Below are 15,544 nucleotides of genomic sequence, written 5' to 3'. Positions count from 1 at the left end.
TCCCCAACTACCTCACAATGGCAGGGGAACCAACTCAATCACGCGCTGGTCGCGTCGTTACCAACACCCTCAATGAATTGGGTCTGGTCACCATGTGGCATTCGCCACGAGATGTCAAGTTCCTCTGCGCCCAGCGTTTCGTACGCTTATTCGCGTACGGCGGCTCGACTCTAATCCTCGCATCCTATCTATCCGCCATCGGCATCTCCGATGATCGCATCGGTCTTTTCATGACATTGACCTTGGTCGGAGATGTCGTTATTAGTTTCTTTTTGACTCTGTTCGCCGATGCCCTGGGTCGCAAGGCCGTGTTATCGCTCGGCTCGATCTTGATGGCTGGTAGTGGTGTTATTTTTGCCCTGTTTGGTAATTATTGGATTCTGTTGGCTGCTGCTGTGTTTGGTGTGATCAGTCCCAGGTATGTTTAGATTTTGGCTTGCATTGTTGCTATCTATTGGTTTGTTCTATCATGCACAATGCTGACTGTATTTCCAGTGGAAATGAGATCGGCCCCTTCCGTGCTGTCGAGGAGTCGACCTTGGCTCATCTCACCCCCAAGAAACAGCTTAGCGACGTTTTCGCCTGGTATTCCCTGGTCGGTACCGCTGGTACTGCGCTCGGTCAGCTGGTCTGTGGTTGGATTATTACTTCGCTCCAGACGTTGCATGGCTGGGAGTTTATCCCTTCTTGCCGCATTATCTTCTTCGTCTATGCCGCTGTCGGTGTGGTCAAGTTGATCTTGACTCTGGGTCTGACGAGGAAGGTCGAGGCGACCGTCGAGGAAGTGCAAGCCGAGGCGCAAGAGCAGAATGGCGAGACCCAGCCCCTCTTGGCTGGTTCTAGCCCTGTGGAGCAGGAGGCTCCTAAGAAGGGCTCGCTTTGGTCCACGATCGACGGCGATCTGTGGTCGTTGGTTCTGAGACTGTTCATTCTGTTTGGTCTGGACTCGTTCGCATCTGGACTGGCATCTTTGTAAGTTTTTTTTTCTCTTTTTCGCTCTTTGCTTGATTCGTACAATTCACTAACTCCATCTCTATAGGTCATGGATGACTTACTTCTTCCACCGAAAGTTCAACCTGCCCGAAGGCGAGCTGGGCACCATCTTCTTCGTTACTAGCAGCATCGCCGCAGCCTCCATGCTCGTCGCGTCTTCAATCGCCAAGCGCATCGGCAACGTCAAGGTATGACTTCTTTCGGTTTTCGTGAATCCGTATGCCTGTGTATGTGCAATGCTAACTAATCCCTAGACAATGGTCTTCACTCACCTCCCATCGACCATCTGTCTCGCCCTTATTTCTGTCCCTAACAACCTCCCACTGGCACTCACTTTCTTGGTTTTGCGAGCCTGCTCCCAGAACATGGATGTCGCTCCTCGAAGTGCCTTCCTCGCTGCGGTCTTGCCGTCTGATAAGCGGACTGCTATCATGGGCGCCGTCAACGTGGTCAAAACCACTGCCCAGAGTCTTGGACCTCTCATCACGGGTATCTTGGCTCGTAATAACATGTTCGGCGTATCGTTCATTCTAGCCGGTTGCTTGAAGGTTGTGTATGATCTCGGTATGCTGTTTACCTTTGCTGGTAAGGAGGCCGAGCAGCGCAAGCAGGCTGCACGGGAGAATGATGAGGAGGAGTCGTAGGTTGGCCTTTGCTGGTCACTTTGCGTTTTTTAGAGACTGTGCGGAGGTCTGTAAAGTGTTGATCTCATGTATCCATTTCAAAAGATTGGTTTTTTTTGGGAAAAGGGGGGGGGGGTTGCCAGTGTTGCCTTTGGTATTTTGCATTGATCAGACTGAGCCTCAATTGATCCGATAGACCTCTTATAGAAAATAAGAACTGACAAGATGAATAAACGCAATAACTCAACCTGGACTGGAGATTTTCTCCGAGGATCCGCGTCATCGTGAAGCGGAGACTCGGGGGTAAGATCCTAATCCAGTGCTACTAGTAAAAGATCCTCAATTGCTAGACGCGTTTACTAGGCAGACGCTTTTTTGGGGCTTTTTTTCTTCGCTAGTTCAGTTAGGCAGCCATTAGAGCAAATCAAATATATTAATATATTAAAGATCGCCAGATCAGCCCAAAGTCTATGTTGATCAAGCTTTGCATGTGTCTTGTGGCGTTTGCATGTTGTCGTCGTCATGCATCTATACTCAACATTGGTTCCGCTTCCTTCCATCCCCGAACACCATGAAGACCTACTCCCTTTACCCAAATACCCCAACTCAGATGTTTTCCAAACCAACAAGCCTTCAATCATGAAAATGAAGTCCGATATTGAATCTTTGCCCCTGATAAAGCTGAATTCCTCGTCTGATGCTTCTTACAAACGGCCCAGAACGTGCCGCAGGGTGCGGAGGTCATTCTGTATGCTGATTGGGATTATGTGGGTTGTCTTGTTTTTCTTCGTCTCTTCTGGTCCCTATTTCTTTCTACTCTCTCTTGGAATCTCAAATATTGGAATAATTAATACATACCTCCCCTTCACAATTCGAAAACTAACTTGAATACACAGCACAATCACGGCGCTTGTCTCCTTAACATGGGACAGAGTCCTCTCCTGCATTGCAGAGACTCGCGACATAGCCATGGGAATGGGCCTTGTCGCCGGCCATCCACCTTCCCACTTCTCAAGCTGGTTCACACAAGGTATCAACCATGTACCCTGCCACTCACATAACGACTACTGGCACCGCGTCCCTCTGCTCTCCGCCCTGATGGCGGGCTGTTCGAGCGTGGAGGCGGATGTCTGGCTGGACGGCCCTGATCTTCGTGTCGGCCATACGTCCTCGACACTGCTGGAGGGACATACGTTTCGAAGTCTCTATCTAGACCCATTGCTGCAGATTCTGGAGAAGAATAACCCGCTCCCGTCTACATCTAACGCATCTCCTTCTGCGCCGGGATCTGCGTCTGTACAGGGAAGAAGAACGAGACGAAGACGAGAAGATGAGCTTGTCGGCTTGTTCGGCAATGATCCCGCTCAGACCTTGACTATTCTCGTCGACTTTAAGGACGATCCTGAGAGGATTTGGGACGCACTCATGCAGGATTTGAAACCGCTGCGCGAAGCGGGGTTCTTGAGCTTCTTTAATGGCTCCGAGAGGATTGTTCGGCCTGTTACCATCGTTGCTACGGGCGAGGCGCCGTTTCACCGGATTCTGGAGAATGAGAATCATCGAGATATCTTCTATGATGCGCCATTGGATAAAGTTACTTATTTTTCTGAATTTGGTGCCGGTGTTGAGGGATCTGATTTCGCTCAGGGTGGGTCGGATGAGTTTGTTTACAATAGTGAGAACAGTTATTATGCTTCTGTCGACTTTCGGAGGGCCATCGGGCCTCTTCCGCTTAATAGGATGACGCAGGATCAGCTGGCGAGGTTGCAGAGTCAGGTTAGTGCGGCTCATGCGCGAGGCTTGAAAGTTAGATACTGGGGTACGCCGAGTCGGCCTATTGGGTTGAGGAACTATGTTTGGCGGGCTTTGGTGCGTGAAGGTGTGGATGTTCTTAGCGTGGATGATGTGTATGCGGTGACGATGGAAGACTGGAGCTCTCCAGGCTGGTTGCGTTCAACTTGAGTTGATTGATGATTTCATGTAGTACTTTGCAGAATCAATATTCAAATGTTACAACATTATATTATTGTTCTTTATCTTCAATGGCTCAGAGCATTATGTTCAGTATGTATATCCATAGATTCATTATATTTCAAGAATTACAAGACCATCTTGAATTCGGGGTTGCGGTCGTCGTTGTACCCTGTGTATTGGTCATACTTGCCATTCCGCTTATCACGGTTAACTTTGGCACAGTAGAGGACATTGAACAGAATCCTGGAAATGTTAAAATCTTTTCAAGCATAAGTGGCACTTGTCAACTCACATGAACCAGGCAAACACGAGTAAACCAAGGATGATTGTGTGTCCTCGGTGGAACTGTGGTCCATCCTTGGAGGGATAGTTGAAAGCTGCGCTAGATGTTAGTAGATGGACTTTGAGATATGGCCTTGGACACTCACTTGCAACAAACCCTCCACAGTTTGCAATCGCTAGCTGCATAGCTGACGTGGTTGCTCTTTTATAGTGACCTGCCGAGTTGTTTGACATCCACACCAATATACATGGGACACTAGCATATTGGCCTGTCGCCATAAGGAATGTCATGCCATATTGGATATGTGGAGAGTCAACGTTGGCAATGACAGCATAGCCAATAATGGCGATAGGCAGAGTGAACAGCATAATCACACCTCGAAGGTGTAGACGATCCGATACAAAAGCCACGATTACTGAATTCGTTAGCATGCGATTTGGGTTTTTTTTGGTTGCGAAACGTTCACTTACCTGTAACAACTGTTGCCACTGCGTAGGGAATGACAGACCACAGCTGGACGTCATTGGCATTTTTGGCGATGCCGAGATTTTCGATGATTGTTGGCAACTGAGAAATCAGTAATTTCAACTTGCTTTGGACGGAATTGAACTTACGAATAAACCGAAGGAGTAAAGTCCAGAGAGTATGGCGAAATATGCAGAGGCAGACAGCCACAGTTGCACACACAGAATTCCTCGTCGCACTTCAGACCACATGAATGATTGTTCCTCGGCAGCCAGACTGTGATCATTTGTATTAGTGCAATTCTCATTCCTTCCAACTTTCAAGTATATCGAGTACATACCCATCCACATTCGCAGGATGATCCAACATCAGCCTTTCGTGTCCAAACTCCCGTTCTTCGGTCGTCAAGAAGGATGCCGATTCCAGGGAGTTTGGAAGAACGAAATAACTGATTACGCCGCATACAAATGTCTGTTTTGTTAGGAGATTTGTTATGCAACTATGGGTTTTTATTTACTTACCAAGAGGCCCTCGATAATGAAAATCCACCTCCATCCTTCCAACCCTCCTCGCGTAGCAATCTCTGCGAGTCCGCGGGCAAGGAGACCTAGGGGAAAGTACTCAGTCAACCGCTTATTCTTTTGCTCCCTGGGTTACATTACTCACCTCCAAAAGCACCCGACAGTGAGGCAGCGGTATAGAACAGACCAATCCGTAGGGCCAGGTCCGTGCGCCTGTAGAATGAAGACAAATACAACACCTGCAAGTCAAGTATTAGGCCAAAGCTCTTTCACCGTTGTAACAATCATACTCACCATTCCCGGCAACAATCCACCTTCCGCAACACCCAACAGGGCGCGTACCGCCACGAATCCACCATAGTTCTGCACGAAACCCAAACACATTGTGATGATCCCCCACACAATGGTCAGGAGTGGTAGCCATATCTTCGGGGACACTTTCTTGATGACAAGATTACTCGGCAGTTCACTAGGATCAAGATAATCAGCCCATCCGTGTCAGGGTATCGCTCGTGATGGACTGCGGCATTGTATCTCACCTGCAGACATAGAAAAGATAAAAGACGGTCAATCCAATGTCGTATTGATGATCTGTAATGCCAATGTCTTTCTCCAAGCCAAGAATCTTTGCATTTCCGACATTCGTGCGATCGAGGAACGAGCAAAGGAAAAGCAGCGAGAGCATGGGAAGGATTCTATGTAGACAATCGCGTTAGCTTTGAATCTCGTGACGATGTACATATAGCTATATCATAGCGTTGAGATGGGAAATTCAGGAGGGGGGACATATTTACCGAAAGTCCAGCTTCAACAGCAACCGACGGGTCAGCTTTTCCTGGTGCGCATGGTCGCCGAATCGATTCAGCACGCCCTGCTTCGGGTCCTCCAGCTCCATGATCCCAGGTTTTGGGTCCATGATGGTGTATATGATGCCAATTTCTTGTTCTTCTTCTCAATGGATTGAACGGGGGTATATGCAGGATTGTTAGAATGTCGATCGATGCAAGGGAGAAAAGTAAAGAAGCGGAAATGATGACCGGAGACTCGGAGACCACATCTGGGGTCCGAGCTTCAGGGTCTCCCCCGCTTTTTCCCCCGGATTGTTATGTGAAGATACGGGGAAACTTGGCTTTTGCTTGTGTTTTGCTTGTCTTGCTTGTCTTGCTTGGTTTTGTTTACAAGCCATCTCGGTCTCTATTTCTGATCTCCGATGCACATTCCCCTACCCTTGTAAAAGCTCAACACGAACACTGCATGAAGAATAAGCCGACATTCCTGCATTAGATTGAAGTGCACCTATCATATCTGCACATGAGAACAAGCATTCCTCGCCATGATGAATAATCACGTCCTGTCATTTACTCACAGCCAAAAGAATCATCGTCCTAACTTCCCTCGCACTCGTTCCCACGTCTTTCGTATCCCGCTCTCGTGTTGCCTGCTAACGCCGGTATTGTCACCAGCCCCGGTCTCAATCTCGGCATCTTTAGTCCCTCCAGTCGCACCTGTCGATGTTTTCTCGGGCTCTGCATCCTCGCCTCCTTCTGCCTTGAAGCTCTTTTCTTTTTCGGCCTCTTGTTGCTTGCGTGCGTGGGCTCGGCGGGCCGCGGCGTCGATGCTGCTTTCCCCAATCATGGAAGTACCGGCTGGGCCGGGGGCTAGCATGGTTGAGTCGATGCCCATTTTTGGATTCTCGTGATACCGGATGCACTGCCTGGGTTTGATTGGTTTTGTGGTCGCTTAGATTGGAATTTTCTGTCGGTCGCAGAGTTAGTAAAGTAAGGAGCGGGTGGTGTGGATAGTACTTACATGTGCCTGAGGGACTACAAGAATCGAGTATGTACCAACATTGAAGTACTATTACTTGAGGGTCCACGGTGGAGGGAGCTATAAATAAGTACTGGCTTGGGTTGCGAATCTCTTTGAACATTGAATAGGATGCCAGTCTCAACATCCTAAAGTCAGGGTCCACCATGACGTTATTGTAAGGCTGTGAGGTCTACTCCACTCTTTTAGGGTCAATCCACTTGGGGCCTTGGGCAACATGAAATCCTCTTCGTTGGGTGATTTGCATTGATCTTAAAATTAAGTGTTAGGAATCGGGTTTAATCGGGCATGCGTAAATTATGTATGTACAAAGTAGACGAGAACTCAAATATACTAGAAAACAACGGCATCAACTATAATCCAAAATCGGTATTCGCGAAATCAAGCCAATCCCAGCACAACATATCATCCACAGGCACGTCAGGGATCGATGCCCCAAAAGCACTGCCCGCCCGATTGACCGCGTCGATGATCTGATCGTCTGACATGGCTGAAAATTGCATCGGCTCACTCCACAGATCCCCTGGTAGCGCAGGCTGGGGGATATGCAAAGGAGCAGGACCTTGATCTAGCGGAGGCGGAAGCATAGGATCTTGATGATCTGCGTGCCTCGATGGTACCTGAGAAATGTTGGGTCCGCGTCGGATGAGCTCGCGCAAGAAGCGCCCGTACAACACAGAAGCGCCGTTTCGATGGCTGGGCGTGGCTCCGATTCGCTCCAGAACACCGGCCGTTTCTTCAATGAGAGTCCGCACGCTAGGCGCTAGGCTGGATTGGCTGTCGCCAGGCGTAACGCTGAGACTTAGAGCAGAGCATGCGGCAAAGGAGATCATGATGACGGTGTTGTTGGGCATGGATTTGAGTCGAGATTCGCCTTGAATGGCGGCTCGGAGAACGTTCAGGGCAGCTGAGAGACCGGCTGCACGGAAGAACCGCTTGACTTCGAGGGGCGCGGTCGGATGATTGATGACGCCTCCGTATGTGGAAAGCTGAGTGTGGGTAACTAGAATCTCAACATATGGTGGGAGGGAGCGTGCTGCTGTTTGTGAGCTTGGGGGACCCTATTTTCGGCATCGGATATTTGTGCTTACTTCCGCCTTCGCTAATCGCCACTGCCCAGGTCTTATACCACTTGTCGTAAAAATTCTCTATGGTAATTTTAATTCTTGTTCTTGATGTTAGTAACATGGTATGTATCATTTGGGAACTGGGGACTTACGATTGGGCAGCCTCAGATCCGGTATCGACCATTCGATATACATCACAGCTCGACTTGACTTTTCTAAATAAGTCATCCTACATATTATTAGCATTTGTGCTTGAGTTTTCCCCATCTGAACATACAAGATCTCTGCGCAAGACTGCCATGGAGTTCATGGGCCCATCTCGTCGGTCTGCAATAGCTGAACGATGCCATGTATCGCAATTTTCAAGGAGTGCTGTCGGAGGCACTGTGTAGCTTCGACCACGGGCAAGACAAACACTGCGACAAGATTAGACCATGCGGGTAGATGGAAGGGTAATAATAATAATAGTCCTTACCCTCGTTCAACGACAAACAATGCTATCCATGTTCTCTCCCGCCTTCGAAGTAGTCGAAGTCCCCATTCAGAGTCAGGATCAACGTCATCAAATCCATCCATATGCAACGCTCTCTTCGCATCAATGCAGTCAGCTCTCGCGAGTCGACTCAAGAGGTCTCGATCAAAGCTAGAGGACGGGGTGACGATCTTGTTCAGTGATAGGTCCAGCGCTACGGTAAGCGCCATCGCAATATATGAGCACGTATCATCATCACCCAGTCGTTCCCCAGGTGCCATCCAAGGCACATTTACCATGAACGCTAGAACGATCTCTACCGATCTATGCCGCTCGGCCATGACGTGCTTGGCGAGCCATTTGCAGTGTCTCCCTAGCCGCTTTGATAAAGCTGTGGCAGATGGTAGAAACAGCGCGGCGGCTGCCAATATGGAAGTGAACAAAAAGGCTGATTGAGACCGCACAAATACTGCAGTATGTACCTGGGGATCCAGTCCCCATCGGGTATGGGCAAGATGTTGGTAAAAGCTGGTAACGTTAGATATATTCGAAAACTTCGACTTGCCAAATGAACATACAAAGAGAATAAAGACTCCGACTCGTCAAATGTGACTAGCCCCAAATCAACGGGATCTAGCTCAGGTCCAATGTCCAGGTTCGCCCGCGCAGGGACGAAGAACGATTTCGCTCCGAAGTTTGCCGAGCTAGCATGTTGTAATGAAGCCGACTGTGCTATTAGCGGCGGTTGCAATGACTTCAGTTCCTGGCGTAGCACTGTAGGCGAGAGCTGTAGATCTGACGCCCTCGCAAGCAGCTGCAGTGGATTTTCTGCATCGTCAAGAGCCAAGCTCTCATCTACATCAGTGCGGTGCGGAGACCGCAGGTTCTGCGAGCGCTCCGGTGTTTCTGCGAAACTATCTGACTCGCTCGTCAGTTGGCGCTGGACCCGACTCAGAAGATCCTGTAGGTCCGATATAGCTTTGTGCGCGTCATCGGGGCCAGGCGCATCAAGCTTGGGCCTCTTTATGGCCTGTTCAATCTGGTGGATAGCTTTCTCCAACCCCTTGCGCTTACTGTAAAGAGATGATCAGTATGGTCGGATTCTGGTATTTGGGTATTTAACTTACTTCTTTACGCCCTTTTGACGACCGAGATGATGACTTGGCACGATGCAGTCGAGATCGGTTTGTCTGCATTTCTCGCAGCGATCCTGGCCCTCGGGTCGGTTACAGCGGATCTTACTGCGACGGCAGTTCAAGCATGCGGGCTGCTTTACATGTTGGCCAGGAGTGGATCCCACCGACTCGGCCTCCATGGGTGTTTTGCCTCCAGGTGGCGGGAGTATGTGGTTGTATACGCGTGGCTGCGGTGCTCTGGGCTTCGGGTATTCGGGTGATACGAGTAGGAATATTCTGGTTTGCCTTATGTAGCCACAGTTGGCTCCTCTTTTCATAAGCCGGGCTAGCTCAATCGGTAGAGCGTAAGACTCTTAATCTTAAGGTTGCGGGTTCGACCCCCGCGTTCGGTTCTTCTTTTTGTTTTTTTTTTTTTTTGGTCCCCATTCTTATTTGACCAAAGAAAAGGCTTTCTTTGACTTGCTTGATTGAAGTTGTGAGCTTTTTTTCTTCCTTGCACTTTTTGGAAAGACTTGTGGCCATCTCCGAGTCTCTTTCTGTCTGCTTTAACAATCAAACTCAAGCCGTTAAATCCAAGGTCATCTCATCTATCTATCCTTGTAAATATTGTACCAGGAGTAGCTACTTGGGCAACATCAAATCAGAAAATTTGGAAGGCATTCAACAGGGGGCAAGAAATTATTATATTAATTGTATCCAATCTGGCGGAGAGGCAGCTAAGCCTTGAACAAACGAACGTATCAAGATCAAGATGGCCATCACATATACCAAATATCGACTCCTTCCATTAGAGTCCAGTATTGTACTTTTTCCCACGTCCCATTATTAAAAAACAACATTTGAAGAGTTCAATCTATACATGAACAATCATTACATCTACTCAGCGCGGCCAGTCTCCCCGCCACGATGTCCATCCAATGCACCCGAAGCCTCAGCGGGAGGGTGCTCACCCTGACCCGACGACCGGCCCGAGTGATTCTCAACCTCGCCCATCTCCGGATCCGCAGCATCTGCAGACAACCCCCTCTGGTCACCAGAAGCAGCAACAGCGCCAGTCGCCATAGGCTGCTCCGTGTTCAACAACGATGTCTGAGGCTGCTTGGTCGTAGCACCAGGCTGCTTGCTAGGCTTCACACGGGGCGGCGCCTCACCCAGCATGGGCGGGTACTTGAAGCGGAATCCCCAGACAAAGAAGAGCTTCAGCTTCTTCCAGAAGCCCAATCCATCCCATTGCTCGCGGAGTGCGACCGCGTCCGTCTCGCTGCGGGCTCGGTAGCCCTTCCGGAACCCGATGATCAGGAGCAGCGAGAGGGGGAGGAGCATGAAGGCCCAGCAGAGGGGGAGGCCGCGGCGAGTCTGCCAGCCTAGCATCAGGCGGCGGAAACGGACCCAGGCTTCGACTAGACCGGCGATTAGGAAGATGCCGATCCAGCCGAAGAGGAGGATCATGGTTAGGGCGAACGGTGAGATTCCCATCCAGTAGGAGTCGAAGAACCAGCTTCCGTCGTAGTCGTCTTCGTCGCAGTATTCGCAGTCGGAGCTGGAGCTGGAGCTAGAGCTGGAGCTGCCGTAGGAGTAGCAGCTGGAGTCGTACATTGTGCTTGGGGCGTAGAGTGAGCTGAGGTAGCTCATGGATGAGGATGGGATCTGGGTTGGTTCGATCCAGACGTAGTCGTATGTGTAGGTTGTTGGGCTGAAGGGCTCTGAGTTGTCGACGTAGAGGGATGTCGACATGGCGGTTGTGGGGAGCAGGTTCTCGATGGCGTAGGGTGGGTTCACGGTTACTGGGGTCGTGGAGGTCCATTGCGTTGAGCATGCTGTGGCGGCGGAGTAGGTGATGTTCACCACGTAGACGGTGATATGGTCGTCATCGTCATAGTAATCGTAATAGTAAGGAGCCGGTGTGCCCACGCTGGTGGGGTATAATTTTTGGATGATGGTAAGAGACGAGTAGTCGTCAATGGAGGTGATTGTTGAGAGAGCCTCGGGCAGCGGAGTCACCGTCGGGTTGATTTCTTCGATCGAGGTAGTCAAAGTGGGGGTTTCGGTTTCATAGTAATCGCCATAGGCATATTCGGTTACTATAACCTGTTCATAGTCTTCGGTGACGATCCACGGGCTTGCAAGAACGAATGGAAGAAAGTTGAGAGTCAAAACGAGCGACAGAAAATAAGAGAACGAGCGTGAAGGCGCCATTCTGGTATGGAATGGTCCTTATAAAATTATATAGATCAGATGGGTCACGAAAAAAAAAGCCCTTTCTCCCCTGCAGAAAAAAAGAGAAAAGAAAAAGCCGAAGACCCTGCAGGCGCCCATGGGCTTATGAGGAGCATAAGATGGCGCTAAAGAGCTAAAGGGATTCTACATTTGGGGGCGAACAAAGCCTCATTCTACGTTATACTAATTTGGGGTTAGGATGCATGTTCGCCTGCGAGAAAAGATAGAAAAGATAGGTCATGAGGCGTTGGAAAGAAGACGCGATTGGTTCGTATAAGGGAAATTGGGCGAAGTGGAAATCAGGGTCTTGGGAGTTGAAGCGTTAGTGTCTAATGTAGTTTGGCTCTAGATCCAGTTAGGTCTAGTTTAGGGTCTAATTTGGGCTTTTTCTTCTTGGTTTTTCCTCTAGTCTCGGCCCTGACGCCCGAATCGAATATGAAAAAAAAAACTTCGTTTAGAAAATAAAATCAAGAGATAAAAACCAAAGGATGCAGTAAAGATAAGATATTTGCTGTGTTTTTGTTCCTTTACTTAGGTTAATCTTTGCTTGCAATCGAATAGAAAAGAAGAAGAAAAAAGAAAAGAGAAAAGAGAAAAGAAAAGAATAGCAAAGTCGCTGCATGTGCCAAAGACCCTTGGACCCTCTTGGCAGAGCCTCCTCTCTGTGGTGTTTGTAGCCGATGCATCTCCACCAATCACGGGACTCGAGATCTTATGTACGGAATAGGTTGCATTAGAACGAGGACATTTAGTATATGCATATATGTACTTCTAAAAACAAACCAGAGAGGCAAAAGTCCATAATTTCGTAATAAGAATTACAGCGAGAGAGAGAGAGAGAGAGAGAGAAAAACGCCACTTTCACAATGTAGGCTTCTATCCCAAACATGCGTAGAAAACAGATGCACGCAAACTAAACAAGAAACAAGTCCAGTATTTGGAAGGGAGAGAACGAGAGCGAACGAAAGAGCGACACAGAGGATGACGGCAGAGAGGGAGCAGGGTATATAAAACCATGTATAGAAAAAAAAAAAAAGAATAAGAAAAGAAAGAGAAACATCAAGTCAAAGCCCGCAAAGCCCGCAATCTCGATTCCAATCCATCCTCAACCTCAGCAGGCTGTTGCTGCTGCTCCTTAACCTCCGCCTCCGGCGCCTTATCCGCATCCAACGCCCGCCGCATATCAACACCCGCATCATCCGCCAACTGCTCCATCATCCGATCCACCTCCGACTCCCCCTCAGCCCCATACTCCTGCATCGACACCCCCTGCGCCACATCCTCAATCGCACTACTCGCAATCTTAAAGTCCTCCGACCGCGCCAGGAAATTGTTCGCATGCGCCACCAAATGCTCCAGGTTCACGCTCTTCGACGCCGCGTCCAGGCCCCGCGACGCCATCGCCAGCGTCCGTGATGTATCCCGCGTGCTCTGCGCCGCCTTGAGTTCGTTGATGATCACGTCGGCCCGTGCGGCCTCGGATTTCAGCGTCACTTGGCGTCGTTTTTCACGCACGGCCGAGCCGGCGTGGATGCGCGCGATTTGGAATTCGCGGTTCTTCATCGCTTTGTCCGCTTTGGCTTTCTCTGATTTGTACGTTGCTTCGGCGCGGACCGCCTCTTTCTTTAGGCGGTTGGAGTGGAGCTGTTGTAGTTATTTGTTGTTAGACTATGTTTACTGTAGTACTAGGAGTGTGGTGGTTCAGGGCGATCTCTATGCGTGAGGGAGGCGGAGTGATGCGGGGGTGTCCTGCCTAGAGACTCACCTTGACATTTGTGCGGGCTTCGAAGATGGGGTCCTTGCGAACCATGGTGTCTGGATGTGGAGGTTGGAGATTGCAAGAAACGCAAGAATAAATTCAATACAGGAGAGATGGGGTTGTGCTGGGGATCTGGAGAAACTGGACAAGTGAGTTGGAGGGGCGGAGAATTAGGCGCGTGGCAAACGTCACTGACCGCATTCAAAGTGGCTGTTAGCGTCGCTTCTATTCTACCATCGAAACCAGACTCAAATCGGCTTAAGAATTGAAAATTTTCATCTTATTTTACAAGTATTCCCCCGCTAGTCCAGTTGATTGTTCGAGATTCATGGTACGTAGGCTCTTCTTAGGCAGCGAGGATAAATTGCCGCTTGTTCCGTACACAGCGAACATTTACTACATATATTCAATGCGTGTTTTTCTACACACAAAATCTACAAGTGAACATTTGAAGACAAGTATCATAGATGAAAGAGCCAGTCAATTTTCAGGCTTTGGGGGTTCTGTTAGGCACTAGTATACAAAAAAAAAAGATGTAATAAACATCAAATGAAAAAGGATTCAAAAAAACAGACCCTCGCCCTCATAAATGGTTTGCCCCTTTCCCTAAAGCAGAAGATCGTTGTTTTCCTTTAAATCAACGTCTTGCTAATGATTGAACTCCAAGAACTCCTCGTGAACTCCGTTGATTGATTCTCTTTCCGTAATTGCGTCGCCGACCGGATTTCATAATAGCCCGCCGGGGTTGTTCTGACTGGTTGAGACGATCGATTGCCCAGACCATGGTCAACAACGACTCCCATCTCGGTCGACCCTCCGGGGCGTCGGCCAACCTGATCTGCGGGGAAAACTGCTCACTAACCGCTAGCTGCAATGCTCTGCCCGTCGCATCGCGAAGTGGACGCGCCAAGGCTGGGCTGCAAGCCAGTAGTCTGGTGAGAAGTTTCATCCGAAAGACCGGTCGGGTCGACACCTTCGAGGGCGACAGACTCGGGGTCGAAATCAACCAAAGAATCAAAGGGAAATGCTGAAAGATCTCCTCCGTCGAGAACGCCAAAGGCAAACCCGTCTTCAGGGAATGAAGGATTTGACTCAGAGGGTGAGTCACCGTGGAATAGGCGACGGAAGTCATCGTCAGAAAGAGGAGCTGCAGCGTCATTTGCAGCTGTAGGTTCGACATTGGAGAGGTCGAAGAGAGGGAGCGCACTTCCAGCTCCTTCGAGGCCAGCGACGGACACTGCAGGTCACACAACACCTCTGCAGGATGTTGTGTCGCGTCGGAGGCCTCAGCTAGAGTGGAAGGCTTGAGGGTGGGGGAGTATTCGGTGGAAGGGGTAGGGAAAGGAATGCGCTCCATGTTGAGCTCTTCCCTTTCTTGCTTGAACAAGGTCGGTGTGAGTGTGGGGGATTCAAGGACTGGGGAGCCAGCCTTGGGGGTGGTGCTACGAGAGCCACGGACTTCGGCGGACAATTGAGCCACTTGTTGTGACAAGCGGTTGTTCTCCACCTCCATCTGTGTTAACCGTTGAAGTAGGAACTGGTTTTGTTGTTCCATGTTGATCTTCTCGGTCTCCAACTTCTCCATCTCGAGTCTCTTGCGCTCGCGCGACGTTTGTGCTGCGGCGCGATTCCGGAGAACTCGTTCGATGCGTCGTTGTTCTTTCTCATCGTCTGTCTTGGCACGTTTTCTGAGAGAGAGGAAGTATATTAGCCTCTGAAATCATCTCCACTTTTTTTATGTATATAATTCATATATCTCATATTAATGTGGGTACATACCGTGGAGGGAGGTTGGTCTTTGGGACTGGAAGTTCCTGGCCCCAGGACTTTCTCTTCTTTGTCGGCTTCTTCTCTCCATCCTCTAATAGATCATCTTCCGGTTCTGGAGAATCTAATGAGGTATCTGCGGGGGAGACGGTCAACATCTCCGACGAGGGAGATGCTGGCAAATCCAGCGGATTGATAGTGTTGTCTGACATATCGTAGCTCATGGTATAATGGTGCCGTGTGATGATAATGGGGGATCAAGAGTGGGTAAAGGACCCTGTCAGGGTCATATGGTATACACACTCAAGGCCACGTTGTCATCATAGGCACCGAAGCAGAATCCGGGAGGGTTGAATGAGTCAGCGTCAAGAGGCCAGGTGTTCTTGGGAAAAGAGAGGGAAAGCGGGTGGGAGCAGGACATTTAAGTAGAGGCCAGCGTG

The 15,544-nt window shown here is 49.5% G+C and overlaps 8 protein-coding genes across 8 annotated transcripts; 2 read left to right on the top strand and 6 right to left on the bottom strand.

Annotated features, from left to right (window-relative positions):
* Positions 1 to 17: 17 nt before the first annotated feature.
* N7466_006284 (putative MFS transporter) lies at positions 18 to 1,637 on the top strand (the record flags this gene model as incomplete). Its single annotated transcript, XM_057165681.1, has 4 exons — positions 18 to 418; positions 496 to 972; positions 1,040 to 1,181; positions 1,248 to 1,637. The coding sequence occupies 4 exons, from the start codon at positions 18 to 20 to the stop codon at positions 1,635 to 1,637; spliced, it is 1,410 nt and encodes a 469-aa protein (XP_057021280.1).
* A 624-nt stretch (positions 1,638 to 2,261) lies between these two features.
* Positions 2,262 to 3,578, top strand: N7466_006283 (uncharacterized protein; the record flags this gene model as incomplete). The annotated part of the gene is made up of 2 exons (XM_057165680.1): positions 2,262 to 2,356; positions 2,513 to 3,578. The coding sequence occupies 2 exons, from the start codon at positions 2,262 to 2,264 to the stop codon at positions 3,576 to 3,578; spliced, it is 1,161 nt and encodes a 386-aa protein (XP_057021279.1).
* A 137-nt stretch (positions 3,579 to 3,715) lies between these two features.
* Positions 3,716 to 5,775, bottom strand: N7466_006282 (uncharacterized protein; the record flags this gene model as incomplete). Its single annotated transcript, XM_057165679.1, has 11 exons — positions 3,716 to 3,833; positions 3,883 to 3,967; positions 4,019 to 4,288; positions 4,344 to 4,440; positions 4,488 to 4,614; positions 4,679 to 4,809; positions 4,860 to 4,945; positions 5,005 to 5,098; positions 5,154 to 5,328; positions 5,399 to 5,554; positions 5,654 to 5,775. The coding sequence occupies 11 exons, from the start codon at positions 5,773 to 5,775 to the stop codon at positions 3,716 to 3,718; spliced, it is 1,461 nt and encodes a 486-aa protein (XP_057021278.1).
* A 461-nt stretch (positions 5,776 to 6,236) lies between these two features.
* N7466_006281 (uncharacterized protein) lies at positions 6,237 to 6,542 on the bottom strand (the record flags this gene model as incomplete). The annotated part of the gene is made up of 1 exon (XM_057165678.1): positions 6,237 to 6,542. The coding sequence occupies one exon, from the start codon at positions 6,540 to 6,542 to the stop codon at positions 6,237 to 6,239; it is 306 nt and encodes a 101-aa protein (XP_057021277.1).
* A 497-nt stretch (positions 6,543 to 7,039) lies between these two features.
* On the bottom strand, positions 7,040 to 9,540 carry N7466_006280 (uncharacterized protein; the record flags this gene model as incomplete). Its single annotated transcript, XM_057165677.1, has 7 exons — positions 7,040 to 7,722; positions 7,778 to 7,851; positions 7,906 to 7,982; positions 8,031 to 8,169; positions 8,229 to 8,753; positions 8,804 to 9,298; positions 9,353 to 9,540. 7 exons carry the CDS (start codon positions 9,538 to 9,540, stop codon positions 7,040 to 7,042), a joined length of 2,181 nt encoding a protein of 726 aa, XP_057021276.1.
* A 697-nt stretch (positions 9,541 to 10,237) lies between these two features.
* On the bottom strand, positions 10,238 to 11,557 carry N7466_006279 (uncharacterized protein; the record flags this gene model as incomplete). The annotated part of the gene is made up of 1 exon (XM_057165676.1): positions 10,238 to 11,557. One exon carries the CDS (start codon positions 11,555 to 11,557, stop codon positions 10,238 to 10,240), a length of 1,320 nt encoding a protein of 439 aa, XP_057021275.1.
* A 1,080-nt stretch (positions 11,558 to 12,637) lies between these two features.
* Positions 12,638 to 13,388, bottom strand: N7466_006278 (putative SNF7 family protein Fti1/Did2; the record flags this gene model as incomplete). Its single annotated transcript, XM_057165675.1, has 2 exons — positions 12,638 to 13,222; positions 13,344 to 13,388. 2 exons carry the CDS (start codon positions 13,386 to 13,388, stop codon positions 12,638 to 12,640), a joined length of 630 nt encoding a protein of 209 aa, XP_057021274.1.
* A 586-nt stretch (positions 13,389 to 13,974) lies between these two features.
* hacA (transcription factor HAC1) lies at positions 13,975 to 15,328 on the bottom strand (the record flags this gene model as incomplete). Its single annotated transcript, XM_057165674.1, has 2 exons — positions 13,975 to 15,025; positions 15,117 to 15,328. The coding sequence occupies 2 exons, from the start codon at positions 15,326 to 15,328 to the stop codon at positions 13,975 to 13,977; spliced, it is 1,263 nt and encodes a 420-aa protein (XP_057021273.1).
* Between the last annotated feature and the right edge of the window lie 216 nt (positions 15,329 to 15,544).

This window comes from Penicillium verhagenii (assembly GCF_028828195.1).
Source record: "Penicillium verhagenii strain IBT 33310 chromosome Unknown utg000006l_segment0_segment0, whole genome shotgun sequence".
NCBI classification, from domain to species: Eukaryota; Fungi; Ascomycota; class Eurotiomycetes; order Eurotiales; family Aspergillaceae; genus Penicillium; species Penicillium verhagenii.
Note: the sequence above shows the minus strand (reverse complement) of the source record. Positions and strands in the feature narration are given on the sequence as shown.